This window comes from Muscardinus avellanarius, assembly GCF_963383645.1.
Source record: "Muscardinus avellanarius genome assembly, chromosome: 1".
NCBI classification, from domain to species: Eukaryota; Metazoa; Chordata; class Mammalia; order Rodentia; family Gliridae; genus Muscardinus; species Muscardinus avellanarius.
Window position 1 is genome coordinate 159,234,298 of NC_137786.1, and position 15,129 is coordinate 159,249,426.

The window sequence follows — 15,129 nt, forward strand, 5'->3', positions numbered from 1 at the left end:
CTTAACTATTTTCCTTTTAAACTCCTTGAGTTTTCACACTTAGTACAACTGCGCTCCGTTGATTTACTTATATTTGGAATATGGCATTTCCTCTTCTCTCATTTCTTGTTGTTGCAGAGAAAATGGGGTTTTGGAATACATGATTCAAGTGGGAAAAAACTTCATTTTTAATTCCAAACTACTTCTTAGACTGGAAAAAAATCTCTTTGGAGTAGTCATGTTTATTTTATAGTAACTCCACAGCAGAACAATTTAGCATGTTAAATGCAGAAATACAAACAGCTTTATCGAACAAAATACTATTTTCTAACTGCTTTACAGAAATCATTTACTTAAGAAAACAGAACAACATTTCTCAGTTTCATTAATCAGCTTTGGAAGTATTTTGCCAGAGCTTTTTTTTCTTGGGATAGGAGAAGCAAATAAAAAAGTTTAAAAGCTCATATATGTCTATTTTGTTTCAGTTTGGTGTATTTATTAAGAGTAAATTCTGTGTGTCTTTGCAGTTCATCAATATGTGTGTTTAGGAGCTTTTCAAGTTCTTTTGCTCGCTTCTCTTCTTCCAGGAGGAAATGCTGTGCAGCCAGGGAAGCTGGGAAGGATATATCTGGGGGAGACTAAAGAGAAAAGGAAGGAAGTGAGAAGAGGAAGATAGAATCTTGTTAAATCTTCATATTTCAAGGGATGTTTCATCCCTGACAGCAGCTGGCAATGAAATAATACATCTTGAGCCAAACACCTATCCATGTAAGGCAGTCACCACTGATGAGACCGTCAAGGACCTGCGGCAGACATCACAGCATCACTGCCTTAAAAAGCTCTGAAGGCAAATATTATAGTGTCCAACTGCAACTGCAGGTGCAATGCAGCTACCAGGGAAACCACTTAAAACATGCTCTCCTAATTTGCAAGGCCAGTGATCCTCATCGGAAAATAGGCAACTCCAAATACTAAAGATTTTTTACAGCCGAGTTAGATAAAGAAAGCATATACAGGAAAACAAAATAGGATTGGCTTAATGAGGGGGCTGATACCAGGAGTTATCCAGGTGAGGAGAGCTGACTGTGTGATATATTTCAGGAATAAAAGTGGTTCTGTGGTAGGGAGGGTCATAGTGCTGGAATATATCTTATTGGTCCTATTATAGTGGAAAAACTGAGTGATGAGTACTTGAATTCCACCTGTCTTGGCAATGTGAAAATGCTATTTATTTATTGCTTGTTTAGTGCTTATTTACTTATTTATACATACACACACATACACACAAAAAAAATTAGATAATTTTGCAATCCTTCATTATAAAAATATAAAATATTATGTTAATTTACAAATGTCAGGGACATTTGTACTTTAATTTTCCAGTTCTGTGGTACTTTTAATCTCTTTTCTGGGGGGAGGTGATGCTGAGGATTGAACCCAAGGGTATTCTCCACCTGAGATTCACCCCCATTCCTATTTTATATTTTTATTTTGAAACAGAACCTCACTAAGTTGCTGAGAGTCTTCTTAAATTGTTAAGGCTGGCCTTGAACCTGCAATTCTGTCTTATCCTCCCAAGTACTGGGATCACAGACGTGCACCACCATGACTGGTTCCTTTTTTGGCAGGGGTGGGGGATTAGGGATTGAATCCATAGGAATTTTACCAATAAGCTACACTCCAGCCCTTTTTTAACTTTTTGTTTTGAAATGGGGTCTTTCTTGCTATCATTAGGAAGAGTGAGACTTTATGAACTGTGTCAAGAGTCAAGAATCTGTATAGAACCTTGTAAGAAGAAGATTTAGTTCTTTTGATCCTGCCAAAACTAGGGATCATGGCAGATGGTAGTGCAATTTCTCTAAGTAGTAGTCCCGACTGTAGTTGCTGTGCCAGGTACAGTATCTTTACTAGAGTGGAATATCACTGCCTTGGGTATGTGGTATGCTGCTGCTGATCTGGCAAAAGCATTCTTTTTTTTTTGGACTGGGGATTAAACCTAGGGTTCTACCTCTGAGCTAGATCCCTGGCCCTATTTTATATTTTGAAACAGAGTCTCCCTAAGTTGCTGAGGTTGGTCTTAAACCTGCAATCCTCTTGACTCAGCCTCTGAAATACTGTGATTACAGGCATAATTCCACCACATCCAGACACTTCCTTTTTAGTATCTAATAAAAAGAACGATCAGATGAGGTTAGCATTGGCATGGGATGGACAACAGTATATATGGCTTTGTCCCAACCTTATATTAATGATGTTGTCACAAAAAAATCTGAAGGGGCCTGAACCATTTGAACATTCCAAATACTATCATGTATATAACGTGTTACATTAACACTAACATCATGTTAATAAGGCCTGAGGAGCAAGACATGAAAGCATGTCAAAAGCTTAGAAAGATTCATGCATTCCCTTTGGTGAAAGATAAACCCCTTAAAGGATTCAGAGAATTAACACACTGTTTTTAGGTGGTATGGGTCATATAAGGAAACCTAAGTAAAACACAAGTTAATGTAACTTGAAAGTACTCCACTCTTGGGTGGAAAAACATCGGACCTATTCATTGGGTGACACAAAAGGCTTTTCTTTTCTTTTCTTGTTTTTGTGCTATGGACCAACAAAGGGCTCCATAGCAGGTTTAAGATAGGGTATGGTAATCCTGTTACCTGTATCAAATGACTTAGCAGATCCCATTCCAGAAGAATTTCTGGCAGAGAAAAATGCCATATGGAACCTCTTATAAGTTTCAGTAGAAAATCTGTGTTGCAGATGCTTAAGATTCTGTAGCAAGGCCATGCCATCTACATCAGGAACCTACACACTATTTTCCCAATAATTTCTCCCTGCTATTGAGTCCTGATTGAGGTAGAACATCTAGTAAGTGAAGAGGATGACTTAATCTGCTCTCTGTCGTTGGGCACCCCAGTGTCAGTTGTGTATGGATGCAACACTAAGGTTTCCCTTTCACCAAGAGTAATCTAGCTTTTGTGGCTGTTGAAATCTGACCTGTTTATATAGCAAACACAGCTAAGATCCACCATCCCTTAAGGAGACCAACCAGCCTCTTGGCAACTCGATTACATCAGGTTTCTTACCCCTTGGAAAGGACAATGTCTTATCCTTACCATAACTGACCTGCATTCTAAGGGTCTGTCTTTCCTGCTTGCAGGGCCTGAGCCAGCACCTGTATGTGAGGGTTCACAAGAGTGACTGATGTGCTAATGTGGGATCCTGCTTTACAACAGACTGATGATCCTAAAATCATCTGATTTAGGAATAATGGAGTAGTTAGTAGCTTATCCCTTATTCTCTATTGCTTGACTGGATAAATGCTTGCTTTGAGTCTTTATAGATTAAAGTTTTTGTTGGTGCAGAAATTGCAGTCTCTTTAGAGATTCCCATAAGTGAAAAGAGGAAGTTTACTTAGGTTCCTTCATTGGTATGAAGATTTATTCTGTTCAGAAGAGTAGTTGGCATTTTATGTTGAGATAGATGAATACAAAATGAGCATTTTTGGCTTTAAAGATCTCAAAACTTCCAAAAGTTAATGGTTTAAAGCTCCCTTTTTAAACCACAATATCTCAAATCTTACTTCCAGTGTTTACCAATACAAGGTGACAGATCCCAGAAAAGTTGAAAAGTACTCATGGAAACCCAGTCCAGTTTAAACATTCTCTGTTTTGTATTTATTTATTCATAATTTGTATTCCATATTAGTATATCATGGAGAGGCCCTGAAAAATTATATAATATACTTTTAATTCAAGGGAAGGTGACTGTTAAAAGTACTTTATGCTTTCTGAGGTAAACGATCTATACATCTTTAAAGAAACCTGTGATTTTTATGTCAATAAATTGAACCACAAAGAATTAAATCAGCAGAGAATTGAAAACTATAAAAAAATAAAAATTAAAGAACTGAAAAATATCATAAGTGAAATTCAGAACTTTTTATGAGGTCGGTGTAATCTGACACCAAAGCCTGACAAGGACAGCAGAGGAAAATTGCAGGCCAATTTCTCTTGTGAACATCAAGTAAAAATTTGAAACCAAATATTAATAGACCAAATCCAATTCCAGTGAGCAAGTTAGGGTTATTTTAAGGGTGTAAAGTTGGTTTAATAAAAATCAAGATAAAATATGACATTTTCAGAACAAAGGAAAATTAAGTGGTCATTTTAATAGTGGCAGAATAGGCATTTGATAAATATCACATCTGGTCATAAAAAAAATTAGCAAAGTAATAAGAGAAATATTGGCAATGCCATTTTTCAACATCAACTGATGGTACTAGTCAGTACAATAAGAGAAAAAAAAGAGAAAAATATACAAAACTGGAAAATAAATCTGGCATTATTTTGATTATGAAAACAGAAAACCCAAAGAATCCACTGGAAAAAGTGGCTCAGGATTAACTGAACCTTTCCATAGAAAAAAGAGACTGAGAATCTTACTTTGCATCATATGCAAAAATTAATTTCAGTTGTAGTATATATCTAAATATGAAAAATGAAGAAATAAAGTTTCTAGATTATAACAACATTTTATAACCTTCTGAAAGTTTTAAATAGGAATCTCCAGAAAGTTTTAAGTAGGATACCAAAATATTAACTATAAAAGGAAAGATTCATACATTTGAATATGTTAAGATTAAGAACTTCTGTTCATCAAAAGATATAGTAGGAGTGGAAGAAGGTATTTCAGTATATATGAACAAATAAAGACTTATATACAGAATATATAAATAATTCCTAAACTGGGTGTGGTGGAGATGCTTGTAATCTCAGTACTTGGGAGGCTGAGACAGAGAGATTGCAGGTTTGCGGCCAGCTTCAGGTACTTAGTGAGGCCCTCTGCAACTTAGTGAGACCCAGTTTCAAAGTAAAGAATAAAAAATAGGGCTAGGGGTGTAGCTTGGAAGTAGAATGCCTCTGAGTTTAATCCCCAGTACTGCAAAAAAAAAAATGAGAAAAAAAACCCCACCAACAAGTATTCAAAATAATAAAGAACAAGAAAAACTCTCATACTTTCTGGGGTATTCATTGATTCAAAAAAAGGGAACAGTCAGGCAATGCCTCCTAAAACTGACCATTTTCATATAATATGACCAAGCAATTTCTTAGACATATTTCCAATAGAATGTGTACACATATGTACCAAGAGACATATATGAGATTATTTTTAGCAGTATTATTTGTAATAGCCCCAAACTAGAAAGTCTTATTCAAGAAGTACTCTTAAAAAAGAACTGCTATGTACATCAGTATATTGCTATCAGTGTAAAATTAATTCCTCCTTAAAGGAAAAAAAAATTATCCAGTAACCGCAACTCACCAGTGGGAATACTTCATCATCACTAACCAAAGGACTTGCCATTTCTTTGGTTTGAAATGTCAAAGGTGGCAATGGAGGTGTCACACTTCTATTTGGCTCCTGATCTTGGCTAAGTCTAAAAGAGAAGCAATAGTTGTCCTTATTGTGACTAACGACATACGTTTATTTAAGCAGCTAAGATTTAATTTTTCTGATGTCCATCTAAGGTGGAAACATTTGGGCTTGTTATCTGAGTATTTCTTTAAATATTATTTTCCTGAGTAATTTCTACTTTACTTAAAAAAAAAAAGTTGAATGGGTTTGGGGCTGAGGCTCAACATTTAAACACTTGCCTAGCATGTATGAAGCTCTGGGATTGATCTCTGACACTGCAAACAGCAACAAACAAACAAACAAAAACGTAAAACAACTAACAACGAAGCAGAAAACCTAATCATTCTTTTTTTTTTTTTTAATGTATGTGGTACTGGAGATGGAACCCAGGGTCTTTCTACCCCCAGGCTATACTCCCAGACCCATTTTTTAATATTTTATTTAGAAACAGGGTCTCACTAAGTTGCTGAGAGCCTCACTAAGTAGCTGAGGCTGGCTTTGAACCTGTGCCATCCTCCTGTCTCAGCCTCCCAAGTGTAGGGATTACAAGCGTGTGCCACCACGCCCGGCAAACCTAATAATTCTTAAAGCTATTCTTCTATCCTTATTGCCATTATTGCTCTCCTTTCTGTATTTTTTTAAAATTTTTTATTGGTGCACTGTATTCATACATCATAGTGGGATACAAAGAAAACTTTTGTAGACATACATGCACACATCGCCAGTCAACCCCCACCTGATCCCCACCCCATTCCCTCCCCATCCCTCCTTCCCATGCTTGGCTTAGTGGTTGACATCTAGTATTGTAGCAATTTATCCAAAATTAAAAATGATAATCTCACATAACAGTTTCATTTGTCTGATACCAAGCTTTTGATAACATATAGATAACATTTCAATATTTCTTTTTGCTTTCTTTCTTACCAGAGAATATTTTTTTCTTTTTCTTTTTTTTAGGTGAAACTATCATATATTTATATATTTATTTTTCAGAAAAAAATCTATCCTAATATGGAATATGGATTCTAGATACCCAAAACGATCTCGAAAAAGAACAAAGTTAGGAGATGTATATTTTCTGATTTCAAACCATATAAAGCTACAATAATTGAAACAGTGTAGTACTGTTCTAAAGGCAGATATATAAACCACTGGAGTTAAATAAAAGCCTAGAGCTAAATTCTTCCATATATTGTCAAGTTAGATTTGACAAGGTTTCCACGAACATTTGGTGGAGGAAATAATAATCTTTAAACTAAATAATGTTAAAAAATTAAAATTACATGAAAACATTTCAATATTTCTTTTTGCTTTCTTTCTTACCAGAGAATATTTTTTTCTATTTTTTAGGTGAAACTATCATATATTTATATATTTATTTTTCAGAAAAAAAAAATCTATCCTAATATGGAATAGGGACTCTAGATACCCAAACGATCTTGAAAAAGAACAAAGCTAAAAGATATATATTTTCTGATTTCAAACCATATAAAGCTACAATAATTGAAACAGTGTAGTACTGTTCTAAAGGCAGATATATAAACCATTGGAGTTAAATAAAAGCCTAGAGCTAAATTCTTCCATATATTGTCAAGATATTTTTGACAAGGTTTCCACGAACATTTGGTGGTGGAAATAATAATCTTATAACTAAATATTGTTGAAAAATAATAATTACATGGAAAAGAATAAAATTGGACCCTTACCTAATCCCATATACAAATATTAACTCAAAATAGATAAAAGACCTAAATATAAATCTTAAGACTATAAACTTTTAGAAGAAAATCTGGGTCATAAAACCTCACAACATTGAAATTGGCAGTGATTTCTTGGATATGATTTCAATGGCACAGGCAACAGAAGAGTATACAAACTCCCTAAAAAATAAAAAAATATTGTATATCCAAAGACAATGTAAACAGAGTTAACAGTTACTAATAGAATGGGATAAAATATTTCCAAATGCTATGTCTGAAGGTATATTAATATTCCAACTAGAAATCTTAAAAATTAACAACAATCAAAGCAAACACTACAATTTAGAGATAGGTAAAAGACTAACATAAATAATGAATTTCCACAGATAACCAATCTTAGTTGTCTGTTGGATGGAAAATCTTGTTTCTCTGGTTCTGGTGTGTGTTACCTATTTCTTCTTTGTAGTTAATCTCTTTGAGTATTTTCTCTAGGGCTGGTTTTGAAGACATAAATTCCTTCAGTTTCTGTTTGTCATGGAAGCTTCTTATTTTTCCATCTAATTTGATAGAAAGTTTTGCTGGGTAGGAAATTTTTGGCTGGAAGTTGTTTTCTTTCAGAGTTTGGAATATGTTACTCCAAGCCCTTCTGGCTCTCATGACTTGGTTTGGGAAGTCTGGAGTGATTCTAATTGGTTTGCCTCTGAATGTCACTTGGCCCTTTGTTTTTGTTGCCTTTAAGATTCTCTGCTTGGCTTCCACATTGGTCATTTTGACAATTATGTGGCATGGGGATCCTCTTCTCTGATCCTGTCTAAAGGGAGTTTTATACGTTTCCTGGACCTGTGAATCAACCTCTTGCTCTATGTTTGGAAAATTTTCTGCTATTACTTCCTTGAAGAGATTGTTGATCCCTTTGGTTTCACTTTCTTTTCCCTCCTCTATTCCAATTATTCTTAGGTTAGCTCTCTTAAAATGGGCCCATATTTCTTCAATATCAGATTCCTGCTGTTGGATATTTTTTCCTAGATTAGAAACTATGCATTCATTTTTGGAATGATCATCTTCTAAGAGCGAGATTCTGTTCTCCATGTGGTCTAATCGGTTGTTTTTTCTTTGAGTTGAGGCATTTACTTCATTAATTGCATCCTTTATCTCTTTTTGGCTCTCTCTGAATTCTTTTCGAAGCACCTCTATTATTTCTACAGTTATTTTCCTGATTTGATCTTCTAGAATTCTCTGATTTCCACTCTGAATCCCTGCAGCGTGTGCTGAGCTCAGCCACTGGGAGCTTTAGATGCTCCCTGCGCCGAAAGATCCCGCCTGGCTGTTCCGCAGTGGCTCACCTCGGCTTGCTGTAGCCGTCCGGTGAAGTCGCCGCTGCTGTCGCGTCCTCAGGCGTGAGGCCGGTGTATCTCCTCTGTGGCTCTGAGCTCTGTTCTCAGTCCGCTTTCTTTCTGGAGCCTGGTGATTTTTTTGTTTCACTGTGATGGTGTTTTGTGGCTATGAAAGGCGCTGATATTGTGGTAATGGAGATTGGTTGTTGGCGGGGCTCTTAAGCCCCACTTTTCTTGGTCGCCATCTTCCCAGAAGTCCTCTTTATTTTTGGTCCTTTCTGTATTTTTAAAATCTCTTGGTTACTTAAATAACTGAAGTTAGTTGAAAAAAATGTCAGACACTACTGCCATTGGCAGTTCTAAATACATTTATTTATTTATTTATTTATTTATTTATTTATTTGTACTGGGGTTCCTGGAAGCCCTTCTACCTCCGGGCTAAACTCCCAGACCTATTTTATACTTTTTATTTGGAAACAGGGTCTCTTAAGCCAGCGCAGCTGGCTTTGAACCTGCGCGATCCTCCTGTCTCCACTTCCCAAGTGCTGGGATTACAAGCCTGGGCCACCACGCCCGGCTAAATACACACTTTTAAAATTCTCTATTACACTTAAGTTCACAAGATTTCTTAATAGAATTACATTTTTAATGCTAAAACAATTCTTTGTATAATAATAACTCTAATTTATATAGGGCTTATTAATTTAAAGCATGTTTTAAACTGATGTCTCCTCCAGCCGGGCGTGGTGGCGCACACTTGTAATCTCCACGCTTGGGAGGCAGAGACAGGAGGATCCCCAGGTTCGAAGCCAGCCACGCGCTAGCTTAGGAGACTTTCCAAATGTAAATGTAAAAATAGGTCTGGTAGTGTAGCCCGGAGGAAGAAGGGCTTCCAGGAACCCCAGTACCACCAAAAAAAAAAAAGAAAAATAAAAAAGTAAATTGATATCTCCTAAGTTTCTCTATTTTCTAGCCTTGTGCTCCTGAGAAGTTGACACTCACTCTGTGAATTTAATTTTCTCACTTATAAGAAAATTTTTATGATAATTAAGTTATTAAGGTATGAAAACCACTTAGAACACAATGTGTGGTACATATTAAGTGCTCAATAAAGATTAGGTGTCATTTTAAAACTCATTTGATTTTTAAAATAATCCTAAAAAGGTGGACCCTATCCACAGATTAGAAAGCTAAGATTTGAAAGTTATATTCTTTATTCAATCACTTTTTATTAAGTCAGAATAAATTGCTAGAAAGTAATACTTTTTTTTTTGATTTTAGACTCAAATCCAGGTTTGTTTGAGTTCAAACTCCGCAATTTGGATGAAAGGCACAGTATGGAATTTGTTGTTTTTGCTAAAATGGAGGGTAGAAAATAAGACTGAAAAAAATACCAATGAGATTTAAAATTTTTGCTTGCTCACTAGATGAATGAATAACAAAACAAAAAACCACAAAACCAAATCAACTACTCTAACATTTTAAAAGTTCCTAATAGTATGGACTGTTTGGGATTAAACTAATATCTTTCATCAAACTGGGGTTTTATTTAATCATCAAAAACCTTGAAAACATAAAAATTTCTTCAACTTAAAATTATTTACGTTTACTAATATTCAAAATTCCCACATGTATTATCCTTTTTCACAGCCTTCATGTTTTAATTTGACACAGTTAAATCCACATTCTATTTCTCTGTTCTTATCCAAAGACCAATCTATATAAACTTATTTCTTATGCAAACATTTTCAGAGCTATGCATACAAATAGCAATAAAAGTTAAGTGAGGCATCTGTAAATTAGTATATAAAAACAAACACAACATGTTTCTCATTTTTGCTTATCTTGAAATAAATCTTTTCCCCCATTCTCCCAAACCATAATTACCATGGAAACAGAACAGCAAATTAAACTGAAATAACATGGTTTATGATGTGCACAATAAGCTGAAACATCTCACAATTCAAATAGAATGATAACAATCGTAGAGTACATCTGCATATCCTCTTCAGCTGAATCTTTTAATTTGAGTAAGGCTACTCTTGACTTCAAAGCACAGTGGAAAAGACAAGATAATTATAGAAGTGATTCAATAAATATATATATATATATAATCTCAGTCATACAGAGATCTCAGGCAAAAGTGTATTTGTTTTAAGTTATCTAAATAATTATCTCAATTATCCCTTTTGCTATGGCTGTATAGATATAATTTTATGGTGTTAATTACTAAAATTTATATAGGAACATTTCTTTTATTATAAAATCAATAAAATAAAGAGATTGAAAGGAAAGACTATGTTATGAAGTACTTTTGTTTTAAATCATCTTTATATCTGACAAGTTCTTCTTCTAGAATATAGCTATTCAAATACTTCATAAAACCACCTTGCATAAAATGTTTCATGTATCAATTTAAAAGCGATCTTAAAAATGATTTCAGAAGACATTTAATATCCCCTCACAAGGTGATCTGTTCCAACTAGCTTTTCTACAGATCCCATTCCAAGGTCCCTGCCCGATCTTTGTGGGACCCACTTGCTCTGTTGGGGAGCAACTCTACCAACTTGAGTCTTGAGTCAACTCTTCACGGTTTTCAGAGTGTTCACTGTGTACGTCCAATTGTGCCCCTCAGCACTTTTGTCCTGGGCTGCTGGATAATGTCCTTAGCATGAAACCAGGTCCCAGTGGAACTATGCTAGCTGGCCTTTTACAACCTCATCTCCCAACACACTCTCCCATCCTGTGGCTGTGGCTTGTTTCCTAGTCTAGAACCACTCAGCCTGCTGTGCGTGCACCTTACTGAGCAGTATCATGGTATAACATTTCTTCAACTTAACTTTGGCTTCTCGATGGCTGTTTATTCTTTGCAAGAGATCTTATGAGTGGTTATGCAAACCTGCTGGCTTTGTAGCTTTTTAGTATTAGAAACTTAATTTATTAGCTAGACTTGAAGCCATTTTCATGATTAATGATTGTGATTACTAAAATCTTTCCAGTACATGATATGACTTTTCAAACCATAAATTCACTTTTAAGTATGTGTCTTATATAGATATAAACTCCATTTATTAAAAAGTTGATTTATCATTAGTTATATATTAGTAGTTATGGATGCCGCTATGCCAAACTGGTTTATAAGCTATCCTGAAACTTCAAAACCCTAAGTTTTAAGAACAATACTCAAGCCAGGCGTGGTGGCGCGCATGCTTGTAATTCCAGCATTCAGGAGGCAGAGATCCGAGGCCCTTCACAACTCATTGAGACCCTGTTTCAAAAAATAAAAAAAGACTACAAAATAGGGCTGGGGGTATAGCTCAGAGGTACAATGCCCCTGGGTTCCATCTCCAGTACCGCAAAAAAAAAAAAAAAAAAAAAAAAAGAACAATACTCAAAACATCTTAGGCAGATTCAATTACGTTTCATAATTTTTTAAAAAGTGCTGAGTAACTGTCATGTTGAAAAGTAAATACTTTGGAATATCCTAAAATGGTTCACATTTTAAGTCAGTAGACCTTAAAAACATCACTTTGAACGGGAATGAAATCAATAAATGTTGAGAGTGAATAAATGATTATTAGATGTGCTATTCCTCAATTAACAGCAAGAATTTCCTTAAACTATAGACTTCAAAATTTTGTGGATCTTTATCTTTAAATATTTTTTGCCATAAAATATTTAAAGAAAGGTTTAAATATTTAAAACCTAAAAGGTTTTTTCTTCCTACAATAGCTTAATAACATCTTAACTGCATAGTCACTTGATAGGTAATGATGACTTTGTCCACGTTCACATTTGTTATGTCTAACAAATATATATATATTTATGTTATCTCTAACAAATATATATTTGTTATCTCTAACAAATATATATATATATCTAACAAATATATAACTATATATATATATAATTTTTTTTTACTATTTGATTTCACTGATCTGTGCTTGGAGGGAAAGAAAGATTTCATTTTTCACTCCCTAAAATTAATGAAGCAGGGTCTGCTGCACAGTTCTCCACCAGCGAGTTCCCAGTATCCTTGCATCTCAACAAGTCTTCCCAGAGTGGGTTTTACATGGCAATAATTTATTCAGAACATTTGAAATGCTGTTTCTTTTAAAAACCAGGTCACTGGAGAACACTGAAATCAGACGAAGCATTAAAACAAATTTAATGAAACTTTCAACAAATGAAACTGGCAGGACACGAGGCTCTGCTGCAGGAATAGGCGTCCAAACTGCTTATTAAGATGATTTCCCGCTGAGCATTTTACCTCGCATGTTGCTTTCTCTGTTCCCTACTGTCTTGTTTTTGTTAGGCACTTTTAACATGTTCTGTACTGCCTGGCAAAGAGAAGAAAGGGGGCACTCGAAACAAGAAAAATACTTTATAAAAAATAATAAAAGGCAGAGTGTCTTTTTGTCTAAACAACAACACCTGCCACCTGCATCTAAGGCTTTCAAAGTTCTTTCCACGAGCAAGTCTGGGAAGCACTGTTCTGCACCCAAAGGGTACTTGATACTGCCCCGGGGCTGACTGATGCACACAAGACCCTTGATAGTATGCTTAGGGGCCCGTCTTGCTCATACATGGGGGTCATGATTTGACCTATGGAGATCTGAAAGTAGGGAAGCACACTGTAGACTGTTCTATATAGAAAATGTATTCTTTTATCCATATCAAGATTAGACCCCTTTGGATAGATTTTTCAGCAATGCTGGCCAATCAACATAAGTGAGTTCATGATAGCGCTGGTCAATGGCTGTGGCCAGTGGCCTCCTCTCTCCTCCCTGCGCTGCCTCTCCCTTACTACCCTAGCATGGTACCAGTCACTGATGCCCTTTTGGGATAGTGGCAAATCTAGCTTCATCACCTGGAGAGGGGTTGTTAATTTAGCACTTGTCGTGTGTGTGTGTGTGTGTGTGTGTGTGTGTGTGTGTGCGCGCGCGCGTGCGCGCTGGGGACTGAACACGGGGACATTCTACTTTTCAGCTATACCTCCAGCCCTATTTTTAAATTTTGATTTTGAAATAGGATCTCACTAAGTCGTGAAAGACTTTGCTAAGTTGCCGACGCTGGCCTCAAACCTGTGTGATCCTCCTGTCTCAGCCTCCCAAGTATTACAACTACAGGTATGCACCAGCATGCCCCTTTTGAATGGTTACAATTCCACATAGCAGACTAAAGTCTATCCTTTTGATACATAAATCTAGGGCTGGGGTGTTAAAAGGAGAGACTTATCACATACCCACAAGATTCTTGAACAGACATATTTTTTATATGGCCCATGGACTTACAGATTTATCTACCTGGAGAAATGCTTAGTCACCAAGATGAGCCTGGTACCACCTTTCCCCAACAGGATTATCTTTAGGAAATATCAGATTCAGCCATTAATATACTCACCAAAATACACATTTTAGACACTGTGGATTATTACTATTATTATAAATATAATTTTGTTAACAATATCAGTAAAACTGGCTAGCATTGGTGGAACTATATGTTTTACATAGATTTCCCCCTATAAATTCTCACTAAAACTCTTCGCTTATAATTTGTTAGAGACGAAATTGAGGGTAACAAAGGTTAAGCAAATCTTTCAGGGTTTTGGATATTAATTCTGTTATATGAAAACATATAACAAAAGTTTTTTATGCTAAAGTATTATGAGCTTCTGAGCAAAAGTTGCAGTGAAGTTGAATCTGGACCTATTGATTCACCTTTTCTGAGCACCATGGGAAAATAATAAGTCTGATATCAAGTAAGTTTGGGGAATGCTCTATACTACCCTTCTTGGAAACTCAGAATATAAAATGGCATCTTAATAGCTTTGAGGAATCCTTTAGGAAAGAAATGTATTTGTTTTGTTGAGTATTTCCCAAGTTTGGGAAAACAGTTGTAAGGCCTTCAGAAGCAGTTTGTTGAGGATGCACTGGGGGATTGCACTCAGGGGCATTCTACCTCTGAGCTACACTAATTTATTCTTTATTTTTTTCGTTTTTTTATTTATTTTTATTTTTATTTTTTGTGGTACCGGGGTTCCTGGAAGCCCTTCTACCTCCGGGCTATGCTCCCAGACCTATTTTTTATATTTTTTATTTGGAAACAGGGTCTCCTAAGCCAGCGTGTCTGGCTTCGAACCTGCGCGATCCTCCTGTCTCCGCCTCCCAAGCGCGGGGATTACAAGCCTGCGCCACCACGCCCGGCTATTCTTTATTTTGAAATGGAATCTCACTAAGTTGTGGAGGGCCTTGCAAAGCTGCTGAGGCTGGCTGTGAACCTGTGATCCTCCTGTTTTAGCCTCTCAAGTATTGGGCCATCACACCTGACTCAGAAAGAGTTTTGACTCTATACATCTTTTATTAAATTGAATTAATTAGCCTATTTTTATGGTCTGCATATTTAATTATATTATGAACTGATACTTTTTAAAGAATGGGAATAAAATGGACAGCAGTTTTTTATTTTTCTGTATACTTCTTTTCCCTCACAGAAAACTTCTCTTACTCAGCCATGTTTCTTCCCTTTGGCTAGAATATCAATAGAAAATGTATACATTACTGAAGGTAAGGCAGAAGTGACATTTTTCTGTATTTTCTATTTTGTTTGAACAATGTATTAATATATTAAATTCTAGTTTTCTTTGTTTCCATGACATAAAAAAATAAGGTTACCTATTAGAACATTTGTGT

At 35.7% G+C, this 15,129-nt stretch overlaps 1 protein-coding gene across 4 annotated transcripts in view; it reads right to left on the minus strand.

The window, feature by feature from the left end:
* Window positions 1-440: 440 nt before the first annotated feature.
* Window positions 441-15,129, minus strand: part of DEUP1 (deuterosome assembly protein 1) — a gene marked incomplete at both ends in the record, with an annotated part of 85,074 nt that continues 70,385 nt past the window's right edge. For all 4 annotated transcript variants that reach the window (XM_080708313.1, XM_080708314.1, XM_080708316.1 and 1 more), the window contains 2 exons: window positions 441-617; window positions 5,311-5,425. In XM_080708313.1, coding sequence (XP_080564439.1) covers window positions 441-617; window positions 5,311-5,425 — 292 coding nt within the window. The remainder of the gene's footprint in view (window positions 618-5,310; window positions 5,426-15,129) is intronic.